This window comes from Rhyacophila brunnea, unplaced genomic scaffold (assembly GCF_057557595.1).
Source record: "Rhyacophila brunnea isolate RB1 unplaced genomic scaffold, BYU_Rbru_1.0 scaffold_4, whole genome shotgun sequence".
In the NCBI taxonomy this organism is placed as follows: Eukaryota; Metazoa; Arthropoda; class Insecta; order Trichoptera; family Rhyacophilidae; genus Rhyacophila; species Rhyacophila brunnea.
This window is the reverse complement of record NW_028233068.1, coordinates 18,157,653-18,177,151: the sequence shown is the minus strand read 5'-3', so window position 1 is coordinate 18,177,151 and position 19,499 is coordinate 18,157,653. Positions and strand designations below refer to the sequence as shown.

At 35.0% G+C, this 19,499-nt stretch overlaps 1 protein-coding gene across 1 annotated transcript in view; it reads left to right on the top strand.

Moving 5' to 3' along the window:
- Positions 1-19,499, top strand: part of RhoGEF2 (Rho guanine nucleotide exchange factor 2) — a 193,492-nt gene that overhangs the window by 7,179 nt on the left and 166,814 nt on the right. The window contains exons 2-11 of the mRNA XM_085954363.1: positions 713-806; positions 3,368-3,511; positions 7,675-7,745; positions 10,151-10,241; positions 11,072-11,178; positions 14,809-14,958; positions 16,401-16,634; positions 18,085-18,154; positions 18,490-18,575; positions 18,874-18,939. Of these exons, the coding sequence (XP_085810489.1) occupies positions 713-806; positions 3,368-3,511; positions 7,675-7,745; positions 10,151-10,241; positions 11,072-11,178; positions 14,809-14,958; positions 16,401-16,634; positions 18,085-18,154; positions 18,490-18,575; positions 18,874-18,939 (1,113 nt within the window). The remainder of the gene's footprint in view (positions 1-712; positions 807-3,367; positions 3,512-7,674; positions 7,746-10,150; positions 10,242-11,071; positions 11,179-14,808; positions 14,959-16,400; positions 16,635-18,084; positions 18,155-18,489; positions 18,576-18,873; positions 18,940-19,499) is intronic.

The following is a 19,499-nucleotide window of genomic DNA, read 5'->3' as shown; positions in this document are numbered from 1 at the left end:
ACGTATTTGAATACATGGTATTTTCGTTTTATTGTCGTGCTATGACGTCAAAGGACACCGCACTCAATTCTGTGTGCGTTGAAATATAAGGCGCACGAGGCGTTATGTTCGTCATACGCTGTGTACCTTCTATTGTATTCCTGGTGATTCACCGCCCAAATTGCAAAAATGAGCAAGCACCCCGCACGCCCGATTCTATATGCCAGGTGCCTTAAGCCCGCTCACACATACAATCTTCAAGCAACCTGTCAACTTTATCTAATGCACTGACTCAATATTGTAGTTGAATAAAAAAATTGGAAGTGGCACGCATATATTTGCCGTCACTGGCTTATTAAGACACACTTCATTTAGTTGCTACCAGTGACAATACCAATGGACAGGGACCATAATATTTTTTTTTTTCATAACATCCCAATAGAGCTAAATGCATGAAATAAAATAAAATATAATGACATTAATTTAAAAGCTTATGAACAGCCGAAACCCAATGTACCTTCCTTGACATCTTTAATTGAAATTTCGGGTTATTTTTCACATTGTCCCATTCTATCCCATTCATCTTTAATTTAAACGTAAATATCATATTCAACGCTATTCAATCTGTATTCATATTTAGTTGACTTTCGAAGTAAATAATTAATTTTACTTTGGACAAGAATATTTTTTGTATTTGTGTGTTAATCTAATATTGTATAATTATTTTTTTCAGATGAGCGTGGGCAGGACAGATAGTGTAGGACCTGGTGAGTATCTCAATGTCATCGTCGTCAAGGATGACCGAGGCTACGGCATGACTGTCTCAGGTTATTTCACCATTTATATATATCAAGTATCATAGTTATATACAGTGGCGGCTCATGAATATTATATCTGGGGGTGCTGCGGTTGATTGAAAATAAAAATAAATGATTATTTGGATTATATTTTACTATTAACATCAAAATTATTAAAATTAAATATTATATGTAAATGTTTTTATTTCATTATAAAATTAATTCTTCTGTCTTTTTTCCTTGAAAGAAGGTCTATCACCTTTTAGTTGCTCTCGACATCTGTCGCGACTCACGCCGCGCGTCACTACTAGCTCAGAGTCGCTGTCCCAACAACGTTCGCAACACGAAAATAGTATTTTCGTATTAGTATTACTGTCTAAGCCTAAGCGGCAGTACCAGACTAAGCTCTGAGCGGTGAGCCCCGCTCCCCGCGCTCCCCTTAGCTAATACGAGCATTATTCTATTGAAAATGATACTGCATGAAATCACGCGATGCATCACTTCATCATAATAATTATTATTGGATGTATTGGTGCGTGGGCAAGCTTAACACGGTTAAATAATATTGATATTTTCATATAATATACATAAATTTATGTATATTATAATATTACATTTTTCTCAATTTGCTTGGGGGTGCTGCAGTTCCACAGTGCATATGGACGAGCCGCCACTGGTTATATATCACAAAGGATATCCATTGTTTGAAAATACTCTTATCAAAAAATATGTATCAATCCATCTGTTCCTGTTAAAATCTTTTAGGAAGGATGTTGTATCATTAGATAAGGTTGATAAAATTACTACCTATTAAACTATTTATGATACGGTTTCAACAGTCTAATGTAAGATTATTTAATTCTAAGTACTTTTGACTTTTTTTGAGCCGTCAATTTATAAAAGTTTTGCAAGTTTTAAATATCAACCAATACACCACAGCACTTAAATATTATATACTTGTTGAAAGCCGTTTAGAAGACTAGCTTACCATGTACTGTATGATTTTATAACTTGACCTGATATACCAGTCAATGAATTTTTGCACCTGGATTCGCACAACATTGTCACAGTAGCAAAGTTGGTAGAGCGACCGTATAGAAAGCCGTGGCTGGCAAAAAAAATACATGTTATTTTTTAAATATATATTTCAGTTGGGCGAATGGCTAATAACCGTTTTTAATAAAATTAAAATAAAAAATGCTCCACTTGGGAGTGAAAATGGTAATCTACTTACTTTAATAAACAATGGGCTTACACTTTTTAAGTGCTAAATTGTATGTTAACGCTAAACACGACTGCTACAACAGGGCTGCAAATGTCGATAAAAACCATGAAGATATTTAGAAAATTAACACTATTGACTAAGGTACTTGATAAAAATTGAATTTAAATTATAATTGATGTTGAATGAAGATATTCATTGGATATCATCTCATACCCACTACGTTAGCTACGAGCAGTTACTTATAGGGTTTCCATGGAAATAAGCCGAACCGAATGGTTTATGACGGTCTCACCTTACGCCGAAACCGTTTATTGCCGTAATAAAACTTGTCGAGTGTTCACCCACTTATCTTCGGAATTGTATATACAAGTGCCGCCCTGTTCCATTATGCTCCATTCAAATAACGGTGTTTGTACATGCGCGTCTATTTGAAACAAGTATTCCTTATATAACAGAAAAATATTTTTTCTCTATGGTCAGTTTTTGATGTCTATGGGCACTTAACTGTCAAATAAATGACAATTTTTCACATTTTGCCGCTAGATATCCCTAGTGGTCCATATATTTTGAACTCGCTATTGCATTTACTTTCATATTATTTCTTTTATTTTTCGATTAATACTACATTATGGCCGGATAATCCGAATGCCGAATAAACATTATTGAATAAATAATCATTACAATATAAACAAATGAAAGTAAATGGTTATCGTGATAGTATACCTACCTACCATATAATTATTATGCATAAATCGATTCCAGCATAATCATGTGAATTGAGTTGTTGAAAATATTATATTACTTGTATTTATTTGATTTCATGAATCTGCGTCTGATGTGTATTTACTAACGAGACTCTATCTCGTTAACTAGACTAATCGAGACGTCGCCGCTTTTACAAAATTTGCGGCATTGTAGATCAGCTTTATCTACGAAAGCAAAGCTTAGTACCTATAAATAAAGAATTCATGATTGAATAAAACGAAGCACCAATTATAGAATCAATTGTAAAATAGATAGTACCATTAGACAATAATCAAAATAATACACTGAATCATAATGAAATACGGAAGAAAACAAGTAAGTACCTATGACAATTATCAACAAACGCGGGCTGTCAGTTGCGATCTGTCAAAAATGGACTCTGCCGAATTTAGCAATCGGTTCGCTAAACTTATGGTAGAGGGGCATTAGGTGTTCGGGTTCGGCGAGATGCTTATGTACTAAATTTGGATGAACGCAATTATACGGGCGTATTATATATCTGGCGTAAAATCGCATTCGAAAATTTTGGATGAACACCCTATTAATTAGTTCCATTTAATGACAATTCATTATAAGTTGCTGTTTTTTTTCTTTTCTCCAGGCAATGACCCCGTAGTGGTGCAGTCTGTAGTCAAGCAGGGTGCTGCTTGGCGTGCTGGTGTTCGAACCGGAGACCGAATATTATCCGTTAACAACATCTCCGTTGAAACATCTGTTCACAACCATGTTGTGACAATAATCAGAGGTATGATTAGTCACATGGAAATATTGAATAAGATCTCATAAAATACCCCTATATTATGATATACCAATAATTAGTCTTTTATATTGTGACGCTCTTAATCCAGACTGTTTACAAGAAAGATAGAATTTATAAGAATACCGTTACATGTTTTAAATTTGTAAATTATCCTCCACCTTGAATGTGAAGTTTTCAATCCTGGTATATTTTTATATCTCGGTGTGATGTATAACAAAAAAACCATCGCAGCCGATTTGATAATTGATGAAGAAAAAATATCCACAGTCCTTCCCCACCCAACCTTTCGGTTCACAGCCGACCACACTACATATTGCATTATTGCACCATAAACTTTCTACGGACAACTACTTGACCAGACGAATAAATTGCATGAGGTGGATTGCTTTGATTTCGATCACTCAACTCATGGAAATATTCTACAAAACAGAAATCACCAATTGACACTTAGATTCAATATATCATATTGTATTCAAATCATCAAAGACAAGCCATTACCTCACAGGTTCCCAACCTTTTTCGGGTGGCAACCCCTTTTCATAAAAGCCATGTGACCTGCGACCCCAATGCAATTGAAAAAGGCATTTTTAATAAGGTAATTAAAAAAACAACGAAAATAGTTTTTTTAGTATAATTTTATTTTAAATTATGTTTAATAATTAAGTAATTTAATGCGATAGTTGAAATTGTGTGTTATTAACCAGCCTCAAAATTCGCGGGTGAGTTTTTGTTAACGCCAACCTCATGTCATTCTTAACATTTAATTTATTTCTTTCTTTTTTTTTAAACGAAGAAGAGTTGAAAATCCACTCTCGCAGAGATATGTAGACACAAAAATGGAACTAAAACTCAAACGGCAAGCATCGTCACATTTGGGTATGAACGATACATACACACCAGTGTGATGTTGTGTGAGAATTTTTTCAATAAACAAGTTACATGCTGAGGACTCATTTCGCAAATCCAAGAATTCATCTTGTAATTCATCGGGAACGCTGGCTACATCAAGGGAAGCAGAGAATGGATTTCGTGTCAATGTAGTTTCTTCTTCTTTCAGCTCAGGGAAGTAACGCTGAAGTTCGTTTTCAAGGCATTTGATATGCCCAGTAATCTCCTCCTTCAAATTTTCATTTATTTCACCTTCAGATTCATCTACCACACTGCGGTTTCTGAAACATTTCAATGTTTCCAAAATTTATTTTTCTTCGCCAGTTTTGCAGCTTGGATAAAAATGCCCCGAGATTATCGTGAAATGCGATAATATTCGTTTCCTTTCCCTGAAGTTTCACTTTAAGCCTATTTTGCTGTTCATATATATTTGCTAGATATGCTACTCTTTTCAACCAAGCTTTGTCGTTAAAGTATACCAAAAGGTCATGTTTCCCTTGCACTTCCAGGTACAACTTGATTTCATCTTTCAATTCAAAAATACGATTTACAACATTTCCTTTCCACAACCAGCATACTGCAGTGTAGAAAAGAAGAACCTCGTGATCAGAATCCATGTCTTTGCACAGTTCTTTAAACAGACGGGTGTTAAGAGCTCCAGATTTGATGTAATTTACAATTTTTATCAGCGAATCAAGTACCTCTTGCAGAGGAGTTGGAAGAGTCTTACTGGCAAGGGCATACTGGTGAATGATTCCCCTTGCTTGGGGAGCTAGTTCTTTTACTTTTTTCTGAAAGCCCGATTTTGACCCAAGCATAGATGGTGCACCATCTGTACAAACCCTACAGACGTTTTTCCACTTTAATCCTCTAGTCTTAAAAAAGTATTTATCTTCTACATATCTTCACTTTGTGTAGTAGTTTCAAGTCCACTACAAAATAGGAACTCTTCTTTGATATCATCTGAATAAATATATTTTACGAAGACAAGCAGCTGAGCACACGAGCTAATGTCTATTGATTCATCAACTTAACAAAAGGAAACAATGGTGAAACCTTGATTTCATTCAAAATCTGCTCTTTAACGTTTATGAACATGTCTGATATACGGCGCTGAATAGTATTATTAAACAGAGATATTCGTTGCATCTTTACTTCACTGGGATCCCCAAGAATTAATTTCACCACCTTCAACATGCAGGGTTTAATGAGCTTTTCTCCAATTGTATGAGGTTTTTTTTTGCTTGTCAATTTCCTGCTGTGCTCTCTTGCTGAAAACTTCCTGTTCGATCAAGTCTCTGATGTTTGCAATTTTTTCATGCTTGCAATTGCAAGTTTCATGCCGACGAAAGAACTCCAAATCCTTTTTAGCATGTTCTGAATGCTTCGCCTCTAAGTGACGTTTGAGTTTTGAAGGTTTCATAGATTCTTGACTGAGAACAACTTTGCACAATACGCATTGTGGCTTCTCTATTCCATTGCTAGTCAAGTCAGTAAAGCCAAATTTCAGATATTCTTCTGAATATTTACGTTTTTTTTCCATTGCTGGGGAAAGAATAAACGAAATTTCTGAATAATTTTATGCCATGTCAATAATAATATAAAAAACTAAACGAATTAAATGTGAAAATAATAATCACCACTGTCTGCTTAGTCACAAATAATCCACAACGTCACGATGCTTCCTGTACGAAGTGTTCAATAAGGCTAAAAATATTCTGAAGATAGTCTGTTTATTTTCAAGAGTCAGCCGACAATAGCAAATGCACGCAGGAATGATGTGATCGCTAAGGATAGGGCTGAATCGGAAGAAATAATCGATAACGATAATAAATAAACGCACTAGTCAACCGAACCTCCTGAACAACAAACCAATACTGCCCTGTTGATTAGTATGCGTAAATTCGATAGGTCATCAGAAATTCCAGGAAAACAGGATCAATATCAAGAATATTAATCCCATATATCCTCAAGTGATTAATAAATATTCATTGAGTATTGTGAGCCTTTCAATATCTATCTTTCTATGCATAATGTGCGATTTCAATTGGTGATTTGGAAGACAAACGTAGATAACAAAAAAACACAAAATGTCTACATACTCATGATACCACAGAGGTGCTAATCAATTTTCCGAAGGAAACACAAATTAATCATTTTATGTATCTTGGTAATTTGCACTATCACTGTCAAATTAATATCTTCATTTCTAGAATACATGTTTTATTCTAAATTTAATTTCAATTAAGTCCAGTCAAGATCAAAGAATATTTCCATATTGTCGTTGAAACTAGAAAAATGTGTAACTCCGTTTTAACTGAAAATTGACTGAATGCCATCTAGTGGCCATTGTTAATAACTACCCATCTTGCAAATAATGTAGTTGCAAAACAATCGTAACATTGTTAAATCATAGATGATTTAACTCCATAACTTCAATTTCAATTTATTTATTTTTAACGTATTATGGACATTCCAAATTATAAGTTTAAGCCATTCACAACATGACATGAAACATTATTATAAAGAAGAAAAAAATAAGTAATAAAAGCGATAAAAACAAAAATATAAAAGGAGAACATAATATAAACATACAAAAGCAGTGACAATACAATTATAATATATTTGTATACGAAACCATAATGTTTTTTGTCTCTCCTGTAAAGTAGTGTTTTCTAGATTCAACGATGATATTTAATTTGCAATGATGAATACAGTCTCCGCCTATATAGGCATGGTTCAATAGTTTGAATCCCACCTATGTCAAATACGTTTGTTGTCTTTTCAGTGTGTATTTAATCCAGAGCAAGGACCCGATGAGTTGGGGAAATGGCCGACAGCCTTTCCTTATAAAAATAAAACAAGCTAAAAAGTCTAACACATTGACTACTGACTAGATAATTACTAATTAATTACCATATTTAAATAGCAAGAAAATTATATCTAATGGCCACCTAATCCTTCCGCGCTAGGCGCGTCTTTAGCGTCCAGTGAGTATAACCTCCGCTCTGTTAACACAAGTGGGGGGTTTTCGGGATCCGGACCCTCCCCAGGAACGAAAAAATAAGAATTATTTAGGTGAATGGAATATTAAGTACTTCATCTTCTTCTCCATCAGGAAATCATGACAAACACCCTTCCCAACAGGTTGATTATTTTTATTACTGTTTTTTTTCTATTGAATGTCTCCGCCATGGTGTCCTCCAAATATTTTTAAACCTTCTAGATGTTTTGTCTTATTTACATTTTTTCTTTTACAGCATCACCTACTGCCAATCTACTGCTGTTGAGACAAAACAATATTAACATCACAGCACCAGTACCTGTTGGAGTGAGTTAACAGTTTTATTTTCTTAATTTAATGACCTTAAAATAATAATGTAACCAGCAAGGCTATTCTAATATATCACTTAACATCCAAAAAGAGTTAAGGCAGTTAATTACTAAAATAAGTTAACCGTCTGAACTGTCAAAAAGTCCTGTCTTATAACAGCCCTCTCTTGGCTGAGTTAACTTTTAGAGATAGAGTATGTCAATTATTGAAAATAGTGATACAAGATGCTGCTATTTTGAGAAATAATTACTTCATGGCGAGCTGTTAACTGTCCACTGACTAGTAGTAATCTAATATTTATTTTACTACATGTTGCGACGACATGACTAATAAAATTGTAGGTTACGTTATGTATGACGTGTCAATCAAAATTCGAGCATTTTGAGTTTGGGTGGAATAAAACATTAATACGCCACACACATACCTGAATTTGACCGAATAGAGACGTATTTCTCACGCATGTCCACAAACTTAACTTTTCGCCGAATTAAGAATTTACCAATTATTGTAGATAACCTGATATTTGATAGATCGATGAGATTGCTGATAATCGCCTTGTCTATGGAATGGCTTCCGTATTAATTTGGACTAATGAAAATAACGGTAACATACTAAAGTGCTAACTGTTAAGAATAACTGCACAGAGAATGCTGGAAAAAATTTCAATTTTCAATAGGAGTAATAAAATTTTCATTTATTATTCACACATTTAGGTAAGACATTAGCACACTAAAAAAATTTCAAATCCACGGATTCTTCTATCAAAGATGTATGTATATAATTGCAATTTCCGCATTAATTTGCTGTCAATCGGTTAATCTCCAGCCAAAGCAGCCAAAGTGGATGTCTGACGAAACATGGGATTAAATTGGAAAGCGAGCCAGACTGAAAGCCCTGAGAGACGAGGGGACACACCCCAATCGAACCGAGGACCACCTGACTGACTACCGAACCCAAGACAGGGTAGTCAAACGATCCGTGCGGCTCAACAAGCGCAGATTCATGAACCGGCAAATTGAAGCAGCAGAGGAGGCAGCAAGCAGAAATGCTTCCTCAAGAAAGTCTTCCGAATCACCCGTGAAGTCTGCGGCAGGCAACCACCGACTGTCGGGAGCCATTCGTGGCCCCACAATAGAGATTGACGCAGAATGCGTTGGACCCCTTTGACATACCTACGGAAGCCTTACTTTTGGATATCCCCCGAACGACCAAAATTTCTGATTGCCCGCCCACGCACGCCGAGATAAAATCGGCTGTGAAAAGGCTCAAGAAAGGCACTGGGGAGACGGCATACATCCTGAATTCCTCAAGTACAGCTTGAGTGCAATCCTGCACTCAATGTTTCATCTGATGAGATGGGTGTGGGAAGAAGAGCACTGTCTAAGGGACTGGGTGAACAGTGAAATCATCACACTTCACAAAAAAAGTGACTCTCTTAGCTGGGACAATTACTGAGGCATTACGCTACTTAGTGTTCCGGGAAAGATTTTGGCAAACAATAATATATATAATACGAATAAGGGACCCAATAATGAACGTCCTCTAGAAAAACCAGGCCGGGTTTCTACCTGGACGAATGTGTGCTGACCAAATCTACAACCTTCGATGTCTTCTCCAGCAGAGCCATGAGCTGAACAGTCCGTTCTGCACGAGTATAGCAATTGTGTCAGAATTGGTGACACTGTCACGGAATGGTTCGGGGTCACAACCGGAGTCAGACAGGGTTGTGTCCTTGCTCTGTTTCTCTTCATCAACCTCAACTTCATACTATGGAAGTCAATACCACCTGACCGAGGCATATCTGTTACCCCCACGGTGAAAGCTTTGCGACCAGGAATACGCCGATGACACTGTCCTATTCGACAACTCAATCGAAGGCATTTAAAAGACAATTAACAGGTCGCATGTCAACTCGTCTCACGTTGGTTTGAAAATCAACATGAAAAAAATCAACATTTTATGCAACAGCACCTGTACTTATCCAGATTTTCCTCTGATTAGTAAAGGGCAAAACATCGAGAGCGTCGACAGCTACAAATACCTGGGGTACATATCACGGGAGACATTTTGCAGAGAGAGCTCGTCAGAAGAGAACTTCAACCTGGCTTTCCTGTTCTTCAAGCCAACCGGATTCCGGCGTCCTGGAAGGCCGCTTAATACTATTTATAGACTGTATACGGCGGAGCTACGGGATGCCGATTTGACCTGGAATCATGCAAGAAGACTGGCGAACGACAGGGAATTTTGGAGGCACCTCGTGGTGTCCATGTGCTCCAACTAAGAGGCGGATATGGCCGAATAAGAAGATTGATACATGTGTCATATTAATATATTTTGATTTCAAACAACTAACACTAAACTGTTTTATTATGTAATTATATTTGTTTATTTCACTTTTTCAGAGAGAAGCGCAACGCCAATTGGACATCACAAAGGTCCAAACCATTCACCTCATGTTAGAAAATGAAAATAGATACATTGAAAATTTACGCAGTAAGTTGTTTTTTTACTATCCTGTTTATCAAATAATATATGCAGCAAATTGCATTACACTTAAAGAATTTGGGCTATGAATGAAACATGGTTATTAATCATGGTAATATTATCGTCACACAGTATTCATTCCAATTTTCTGACACACGCAATGGATGCATTTTCTGTGAAACCTTTGCGGGAATATTCCGGCAACCTGTAATTGTACAAATGGGGGTGATGTTTTTCCACTCCTGTCCCAAGTTTTATATTTAAAAATTGTTCACTCATATTTCAATATTCTGTTTCGAGTAGTTTTCAGTTTTATAACTAATAAACTTAGAGCCCCCAATGTCCGAGCGGCTTATAATGGCATGGCTCCGGGGTTCGAATCCTGGGTCTGGTAAACACACATATTGTTTTTCAATGTGTGTTTGGAGTCGTAAGTATGGACCTAATAAATTGAGCAAGTGGCTAACATCCATTTCTCGTAAAAACAAAAACCTGTTAATACAAACCACCAATCCGCGGATGTAATATGATCTTAGGATCGGACATAATCAAAAAAAAACTTATTAGCTGACAAAGTTTAGTGTGCACCATTTTTGTAAGATTTTAACAGTCTACCTCCACCCTTTGCCACTGCTTATTAATATACAGATAGACAAGAGCGCTTTGAGTTATCAACTGTAGAAGAAGAACAGAAAACTGTGAAGAAGAGAGGAGTCTGTTTAAGGCACCCAAAATACCGTCCAGGCTGTAGCTCCATAATGGAAGAAGGAAAGTCATCGGTATATTTAGTATGTGCCTTTTAAGATAATATTAATTCAGCTCATATTTTTCTTTTATAGGTTCACTGGCTCGTGATCGAAACGAGCGAAAGCACGCCGACCTATTAGCCGCTCAAGGAAGAAGAGAAAAGCTCCAACAGCAAGCCAACATGTTGATGCAAAACATGGTAAATATATATTATATCACACTAGAAATATATCAGGAGGAATGTGAGGCTATTGGCTTCGAATCCTTTTCCATCTTATTTATATTCATAAACTATCAAATCTAGCTCCGTTTGATGGTAAAACTGGAGGTTGATTGTAAAATCAGTTATATTAATCTACTGCCATTTTATATATTCACCAATTTTAAATATGTTTTTTTTTATTGATTTCAGTGATTTTTAGGTAATTTTATTTAGCTATTCATTTTTTCTAATTTTACAACGTTTTTATTAGGTCGTATTCTTATTTGTCCGGTCGTTGTTTATCCAATACAAATCTTGCAATCGATTTTTATCTAACTTCCCGACTAGCTAGACATTTGAAACTTTCAGAATATATCAGAACACGATGCCAATGTATTCTTTTAATGCTTTTAGCTATCTTTAAGTAGAATTGAATTCATTTTCAGTTAATTCTGTTTTGTATGAAAAGTTATTTCGGAAGAAATCCATAATCTAATCCACTATTATTGGTTGCTAGGGGTCTGGGGTCCTAGCAACTAAATTATTAATATATACGTGCGTTACTATGGAAATCAATACAAAATGTCAAAACGACATTTCAGTATTATTTCTATCAAGTACAAATTTTTTTGATCGCTTAAGCTAGTCAACTCAGGTTTATATGATTCAACAGAAAATTTAAAAATGTTGTATATAAAAAGTTCTTTTTATCTTATAATTATTGTATGATGTGTTTGCAATAATAAAATATTTTATTTGCAGTCCTAAATATGGTCGGCAGTTTTTAGCGAATATCTTAAAATGCTGGAATATGGAGGTAACCTACTTAGAAACTAAATAGCTTTATGTGTGGGTGCTTTCTGTTTCGCCATAGTTTCAATGGTGAAGTGTTTAGTAAATTTAATCAATTAATAGATTATACAGTGGAAACACAATTTTATGTTTTTGAGGAGGGACTGATAATAAATAACTTAAATAGAGGTAAAATCAAACCTAGAGGAAACATTATTTTAACGGGTGTAAACAACAAAAGACTTCATAAACAATAAGATGATAAATGTCAGCAACAAGCAACTGAACATTCAAACCACTCAATGACAAACAATATAGTGCTCACCCCTAATTGGCTAAAATAAAGATCACCCACTATTCGCATTGTTGTAAACTTAGGCTTGGGCAATGCAGGCATGTCTATAACAGAAATACATAGAAAGATAAATCTACAGGGTCCATCGAGTGATGTGACACCTTCAGTTCAGCTACCCCTCCTGTATCGTCTTATGTTAACACAGGGACCAGGGTTGCCATCTTTTTCGATGCTGATTATAGGACAAAGGCGTAAAAATTATAGTATTTCTGTATAAAATATAGTACAGGAACATTTTCCGTCTCAAATCCTTTAAAATTATATTATTTTGGCATATTTGGCGCAAAATTATAGTATTTTACATTTTCCCGGGTTTAAAATTATAGTACGGTGGGCAACACTGACAGGGACTATTGTTATTTTGTCGTGTTAAAAGTTTGTTATGCTACGAGAATTCGTAATGTTTTTTAAACAAAATTATCATTGAAGACATAATAATAATTGTTGAAATATCTTTGATTACTTTACAACATTAATATTTGCAGTTTTATACTTCCCGCATTAAAGTTTTAATATATGGCCATGGATAGATAGAATGATACAGTAAACGTTCGAAATACGAAATACAATTTTGTAAAATTGTTTCCATTTCAGATACAATTTCTTTCAAATTATTATTAGTGTTGACTATTTTAGTTGACTCCACGATGGCCGCGCGGCTTAAGTGTCGGCCTATAGCGTCGTGGGTCCCAGGTTCAAATCCTGGGTGTCGCAAGTGCACATATTGTTTTTCAATTTGTGTATTAGTTCGAGTATGGACCTAATAGGTTTAGTAAGTGGCTGACATCCATTTCTCGTAAAAATAAAATCTGGTAAGGGGGGACATGCTCGTCGAAGGTCAAAATTGAGTTTTTATTGTATTTTCAAACCATGATCCTGGACACTCCTTAAACGTTGTAGATAATCTATTTATATAATTTTGAAGCCTTATTATCCTTTATAGTTATTTTAAACATTTGATGACTGCATAAAGTATTTTTGTTACATAAAATAGTATTCTTTTAAACCTCTCGCTCTAATGTTGTAGAATATAGTCATATTTCGGTACATAACTGTGCAGTGGTGTTAAGATTTTTTACGTTTATTAATTTTTAAACGCATTTATAAAACCATTAGTATAATTTATTACGAGATAATTTTTGTAAAATATTCACGATAAAAAATTATATTGATAATCTCTGTGATCCCAAATTTGACAAGAATTAGGCATTTTATTATTCAAAAAATCGGCAAGATTATCACATTTGAAGATGATTCTAAAGATACTTGTTATAAGCTATGTCCTTGACCATTCAAGTGTGATAAACATCTTATGAATAATGATTGCTTTATAATAATTATTGACCTAAGAATAAGGTAGTGTTTTTTTGAAATACGCCATTTCTTTTGTCATTCCCTAGTGGTTAAGCTACAACATACGGCCGTAGCCATAAATTGACAAACTACAATTAAAGTAGGGAGTAAAATTATGTTAACGCGCGTGTTTGAACATGTACCTAACCGAATTTTTTTTTATTTTTTTTTAAACGGTACATGTTCAAACACGCGCGTCAATATCATTTTACTCCCAACTTCAATTATAGTTTGTCAATTTATGGCTACGGCCGTATGTTGTAGCTTAACCACTGGGGAATGACAAAAGAAATGGCGTATTTCAAAAAACACTACCTTATTCTTAGGTCAATAATTATTATAAAGCAATCATTATTCATAAGATGTTTATCACACTTGAATGGTCAAAGACATAGCTTATAATAAGTATCTTTAGAATCATCTTCAAATGTGATAATCTTGCCGATTTTTTGAATAATAAAATGCCTAATTCTTGTCAAATTTGGGATCACAGAGATTATCAATATAATTTTTTATCGTGAATATTTTACAAAAATTATCTCGTAATAAATTATACTAATGGTTTTATAAATGCGTTTAAAAATTAATAAATGTAAAAAATCTTAACACCACTGCACAGTTATGTACCGAAATATGACTATTCTAAAACATTAGAGCGAGAGGTTTAAAAGAATGCTATTTTATGTAACAAAAATACTTTATGCAGTCATCAAATGTTTAAAATAACTATAAAGGATAATAAGGCTTCAAAATTATATAAATAGATTATCTACAACGTTTAAGGAGTGTCCAGGATCATGGTTTGAAAATACAATTAAACCTCCACTCTGTGGAGGCCCATACGATCCTATTAGGATCGGACATGGTCGAAGAAGAAGAAGATTATGGTTCATTCACTGAATTAGTGGGAATCGCTATATATGAAAATAGATTTTATGAATTTCGATTTACAGTGAATTGCCGTGCTCACGGGGTTTTACTGTATTAAAATGATAAGTTACCACTGACTATTTCCTGATGAGACAAAAATCATGAATTTGCTTAAGAGTCTGACAAAATAATATTGCGTGTTGTGTCCTATATAATTCAAGTGTAATTTGTACTTGAACAATTCATTTATTTTTCAGCCCATAGTTCCTAAAGAGCATATGTTTGGTGCGCACGACTCAGATCATATTCCGCCTGCCACGCCACCAAAGCAAGGTTTCCTCAGCAATCTTCCCAGGAGTTTGAGTAGTCTCACGGGACAGAGCATCAAGGGCTTGAAGCATGCTCAGGTACCAACATACTAACCCACTCATTATTTATTTCACAAACATACCTTTTAAATCTATGTAATAACATTGTGTGTTGTATGATGAACAGATTCCATGTCACATTGTAGAATTTTTATAGTATTAATATTTTATTTTTTCATTATCATACTTTAAAATAAATTTTTAACAATAAATCCAATGTGTAAGGAAGGCACTAACTTCATACAATGGGTTCTGAGTTTGATTCCCAGTAATACCAAAATATGACTGTTATTTTCTAAAATCGGGCTACATATTTCTGTGATTCGCTTTTGGCTTTGTAGTACATAATAATATGTATGTTGTGTTGGAAAAAACAACTTTTTCTACTTGCAATAATTTCACTACAATATTACAAATATGAAATATGTTTCCATTTATTTAATGATCATTTTTTCATATGGTCACTTCAAGAGCAGCACTATCAGCTGTTTCCGTTATGATGTGACGCATATAAAAATATGATTATTTTTATCAAAACCACAGACATATTTTGATTCAGTCCAGTGATTTTTCACCTTTGTATGTTCGCACAGGATTTCGTCTTACGCAATGGTTGTTATTACACTTTTTGATAATAAATTTATCGTAAAAACAGTAGTAATAAAGCTACAGTTATATACAATATTATTTACAAAATACATTTTAAAAATTTTATTTACAAAATACAAGTTATTTTGCCTGTTTTACAATCTAAAATTTCATTGCCACACCTATAAATTAATGATGATTCATTTCTTTGCTTTACTTAATTTGTCCTATTTCAAATCAAAATCAATATATTACATAATGATTAAGATAAATCAATTATTTTAAAAATGTATGTGCAAAAAAGGAGATTTAATACAAAAGTGGGTGAACAGTTTACGGTACAATACAATAAAATGAAACCTCGTTTTAAAAATATGTCCTGATTGTTTATGAATACTTGTCTATTGTTGGAACATTTTTCCATTGCACAACTACTAAGTTGAGCAATAATAATTAATCAGTCGTTTATGATCAATCTAATTCGTATACATTAAAAGGAGGACGTACTGATGCATTCAAATTGGTCATGCCTTAGGCAAGCATTATACGTTTAATCTGGGTCGCGATCATGGATTAAACTGACTCGATCGCTATCCACATTGAACGTGTAATGCCTGCCTTAGACTGTAGGAATCCTGCTTACCATACTTTCATGTACATACATATTATACGTCATAATACTTTCATATCGCCGTTCATCTGTTTAAACCTCTGATGTGCCAAAATTTTAATATCACAGAGAACTGGTCTATAAGCACAAACGTGAAAGTTTATTTTCAATTTTAGCAAGCCCTCCCTCCGTGTACTCGTGTGTGCTCATGTAATGCGATATCAGTTGGTTTCCGCTTTAATTGACACGATTGAGAGTAATATATTCTTTCAACTCATTACAGAGTCAACATCAACAACAGAATCCTTACCAGACTAGTCCGGTGACGTGCTTAGATGGAGCGACTATCAACACCAACAGTCCTCCGCCCCTGCCTCCTCGACTCTCCCCTGCCACTGCCGCCCCTCCGTTGCCTCCCCCTTCTCCCGGCTCCAGGCCTGCAGCCCCTTTCCCTCCCAACTCTATGGCTGCACAGATGAACTATCCGCTGGTTGCTGTTACACATCCGCCAATACAGGTATAATCTTTATATAAAATTATGTCACACCATTAATCTATTTCATGAATTGTCCATCCTTCTATTCAATATCAAACTGTAGACTGTATTGAGAAAACTGCCCAAGAGATGTATCCACGATATGTCATGCATTTGCATCAAATATGCAAAACAGGGGGGTATATTAATTCAGGAGAAGCTTTGTGGCAACAAACGTACCTTTGACCGTTTCACTGGAAGACGACCAACTGTCCGCATAGAAAGCAATTCTAGTCTCTGACGGTCTCTAAGAATGGGCAAAGCCAGTCAGTCTTTATTGCCAAACCATGAAAGCTCACAATAGACTGAAAACCATGAGGGGTCTATCAGAAACAATATGGCGAAATGGGGATCTCTGATGACCAAGCTTGTAAATGTGGTGAAATGCAAAGCATGAAACACCTATTTTTATACAAGACCTTTTCTGAAATGCAATTCGAATGGAATTCTACAAGTTAAGGAAAACGATGTCTTTGTTAACTTATTCGAGCGATGCTCTATAAAAATGGGAAACCAAATATAACGAAGAATAAATCTTTGTAACAAACTCTTATTGTGCTTATTTCGAGTGAGTTAAGGTTTAGGGATATATTATATTGGTTGATTTACTTGTATTTACGTGGTATAACTCCATTATAATAGTTTTGGAACAAATTATTTTACAAAAAAAAAAAAAAACATTTCAAAACCAGTATTTAGGGACATTGTCTATAGATGCAGTGGCACGCACCCCTCCTGCCGCCATTCAAGCATATTTGTTTGATAACGGTACACTGCGGTGTATAATAATTATTGGATATATCGGTGTGCAGGCGAGCTTAATTCATGCTTAAATAATATTGATATTTTCATATAATATACATAAATTTATGTATATTATAATATTCCATTTTTCTCAATTTGCTTGGGGGTGCTGCAGTTCCGCAGTACACATGGATGAGCCGTCACTGTATAGATGTATAAAATACTTTGCTTGCATTTGAAACTTCAAAGGAATCTCCATCTTTGAACTCTACTCTTAAAGTGAAGTCACTGTTTTATATAATGTCTCTAACAACAATCATAGGCCAGTATGCTTATAACTTTTCATACAAATCAGGTAGACATATAAATCTTGCATAAATACGTAGGTAGAGTCTGTCTTCTATAAGCTGTCGTGCCGGTTCCCCTCCCTCCGCTTCAGCATCCATCTCGTTCCCTCCCATTGAAAAACTTGCAACAGTTGAACACGATGGCACACTGCTTTCCGTGTGACGTGTACGCCAGCTTATAGAATACAGACTATATGTTTGGTGATGTAAACACTTTTTTTTAATTCATGTACCCCTTTAACCCACTGGCCCTGAATTATTCATGATTTTAATATGCTTTGGTAAAATGTCATGTGTCCATTACGTGATATTTACACAAATTATTTGTGACTTATTTGTAGGGAAGCGGAATGGGTCATCAAAGAAGTAAATCATCACCCGAAGAATTAAACAAAATGAATAACTCTAATGGTAAGTTACTCGACCAATCCATTATGATTTATGTACCTTATTCGCCCAAATATGTATGATATAACCTATATATTTTTTTCCAAGGATTGAAAGGAATGTTTAAATACAAACAAAAAGAACATGTTCATACATAGATATAATTTCACAAATAATTCCATTAAACCACCTTAAAAGTGAATTTGGAGATTAAAAAAACTATTTTTCACTAGAAGTTCAAATATACTCCAAATGGTTTTTACAGATAAATATTTTAAATAAAATCCAAAAGACGGCGGACATAAATCGTCAGTCATCCTAGAAAATGCACACAGATTTTTATTTTATTCGATTTCCAGATGACAGTAAGGATTGGGAAGCAGTCAATACGCCACCACCACCTGGGACACCACCACCACCATATCCAATCGCACCTCAGCCACAGGTCAGTATTTATAAATCCCAGGCCCCCACCTCGGATTAGTTGATGGAGAGCCCGTCTCTGAAACCGTGGCAGTGTGGGTTCGAATCTAGCATCTGGTAAAAGTTACATTTTGTTTTTTTTTCAATGTGCGTTGATGCAAAGTAATGCAAATGGGTAATAACCATTCCTCATAAAGAAAGTTAATAACATGTATAACTGCAACTCTGTGAAGACCTTTATGTATATTTAAATTCATTCTTTTAACTTCTGTTGTATTAATATTTCCATAGCTGTCTATTTACAATCGTTCTGATTGTAGGTTGCCTTGGATCCTCAAAGAGCCATCATATCAATGGAAGAAGACGATACTCCATCAACCTTGACTGTAAGTTATATAATACCTCGAATTCATATTATGCATCCATAAACAGTTTATCCATCATACAATCTTTTGTAAATCTATATGAAACAAGTGTGCAGTATTAAGCTCTAATTACACGACCAGATTCTATGACTCATGCAGATTGTCATGACCAATCAATAATAGCAAGCAATTACACAGAACGATTCAGCCACCAATCCTACCGTGTTGAGTTGCTATAAACTAACAAATATCTATGGGTCAGCTTAGTGCCTACACTAAACAGTCTTCCCTCATATGTCATCATTTTAAATGTCACCGCAGACTGTGAGCACTACTACATTATTTGAACAATTAACAAGTTGCTAATTGTATTTACTATTTCATATGCATTATAAGTATAAACGTCAAACCCGCGTCCTGTGAATTGCATTGCAGGGCACTCAAGGCAATCTATCACCCCAATGGTCGACTCGTGATTCTCAATGACATTTTCATTATCATGTGCGATCGAGGCAGACAGTCAACTCAGTCAAAGCACTCTTGAGTGTGTGGCGATCTCAGTTTTGGTTAACTGCTCCAGA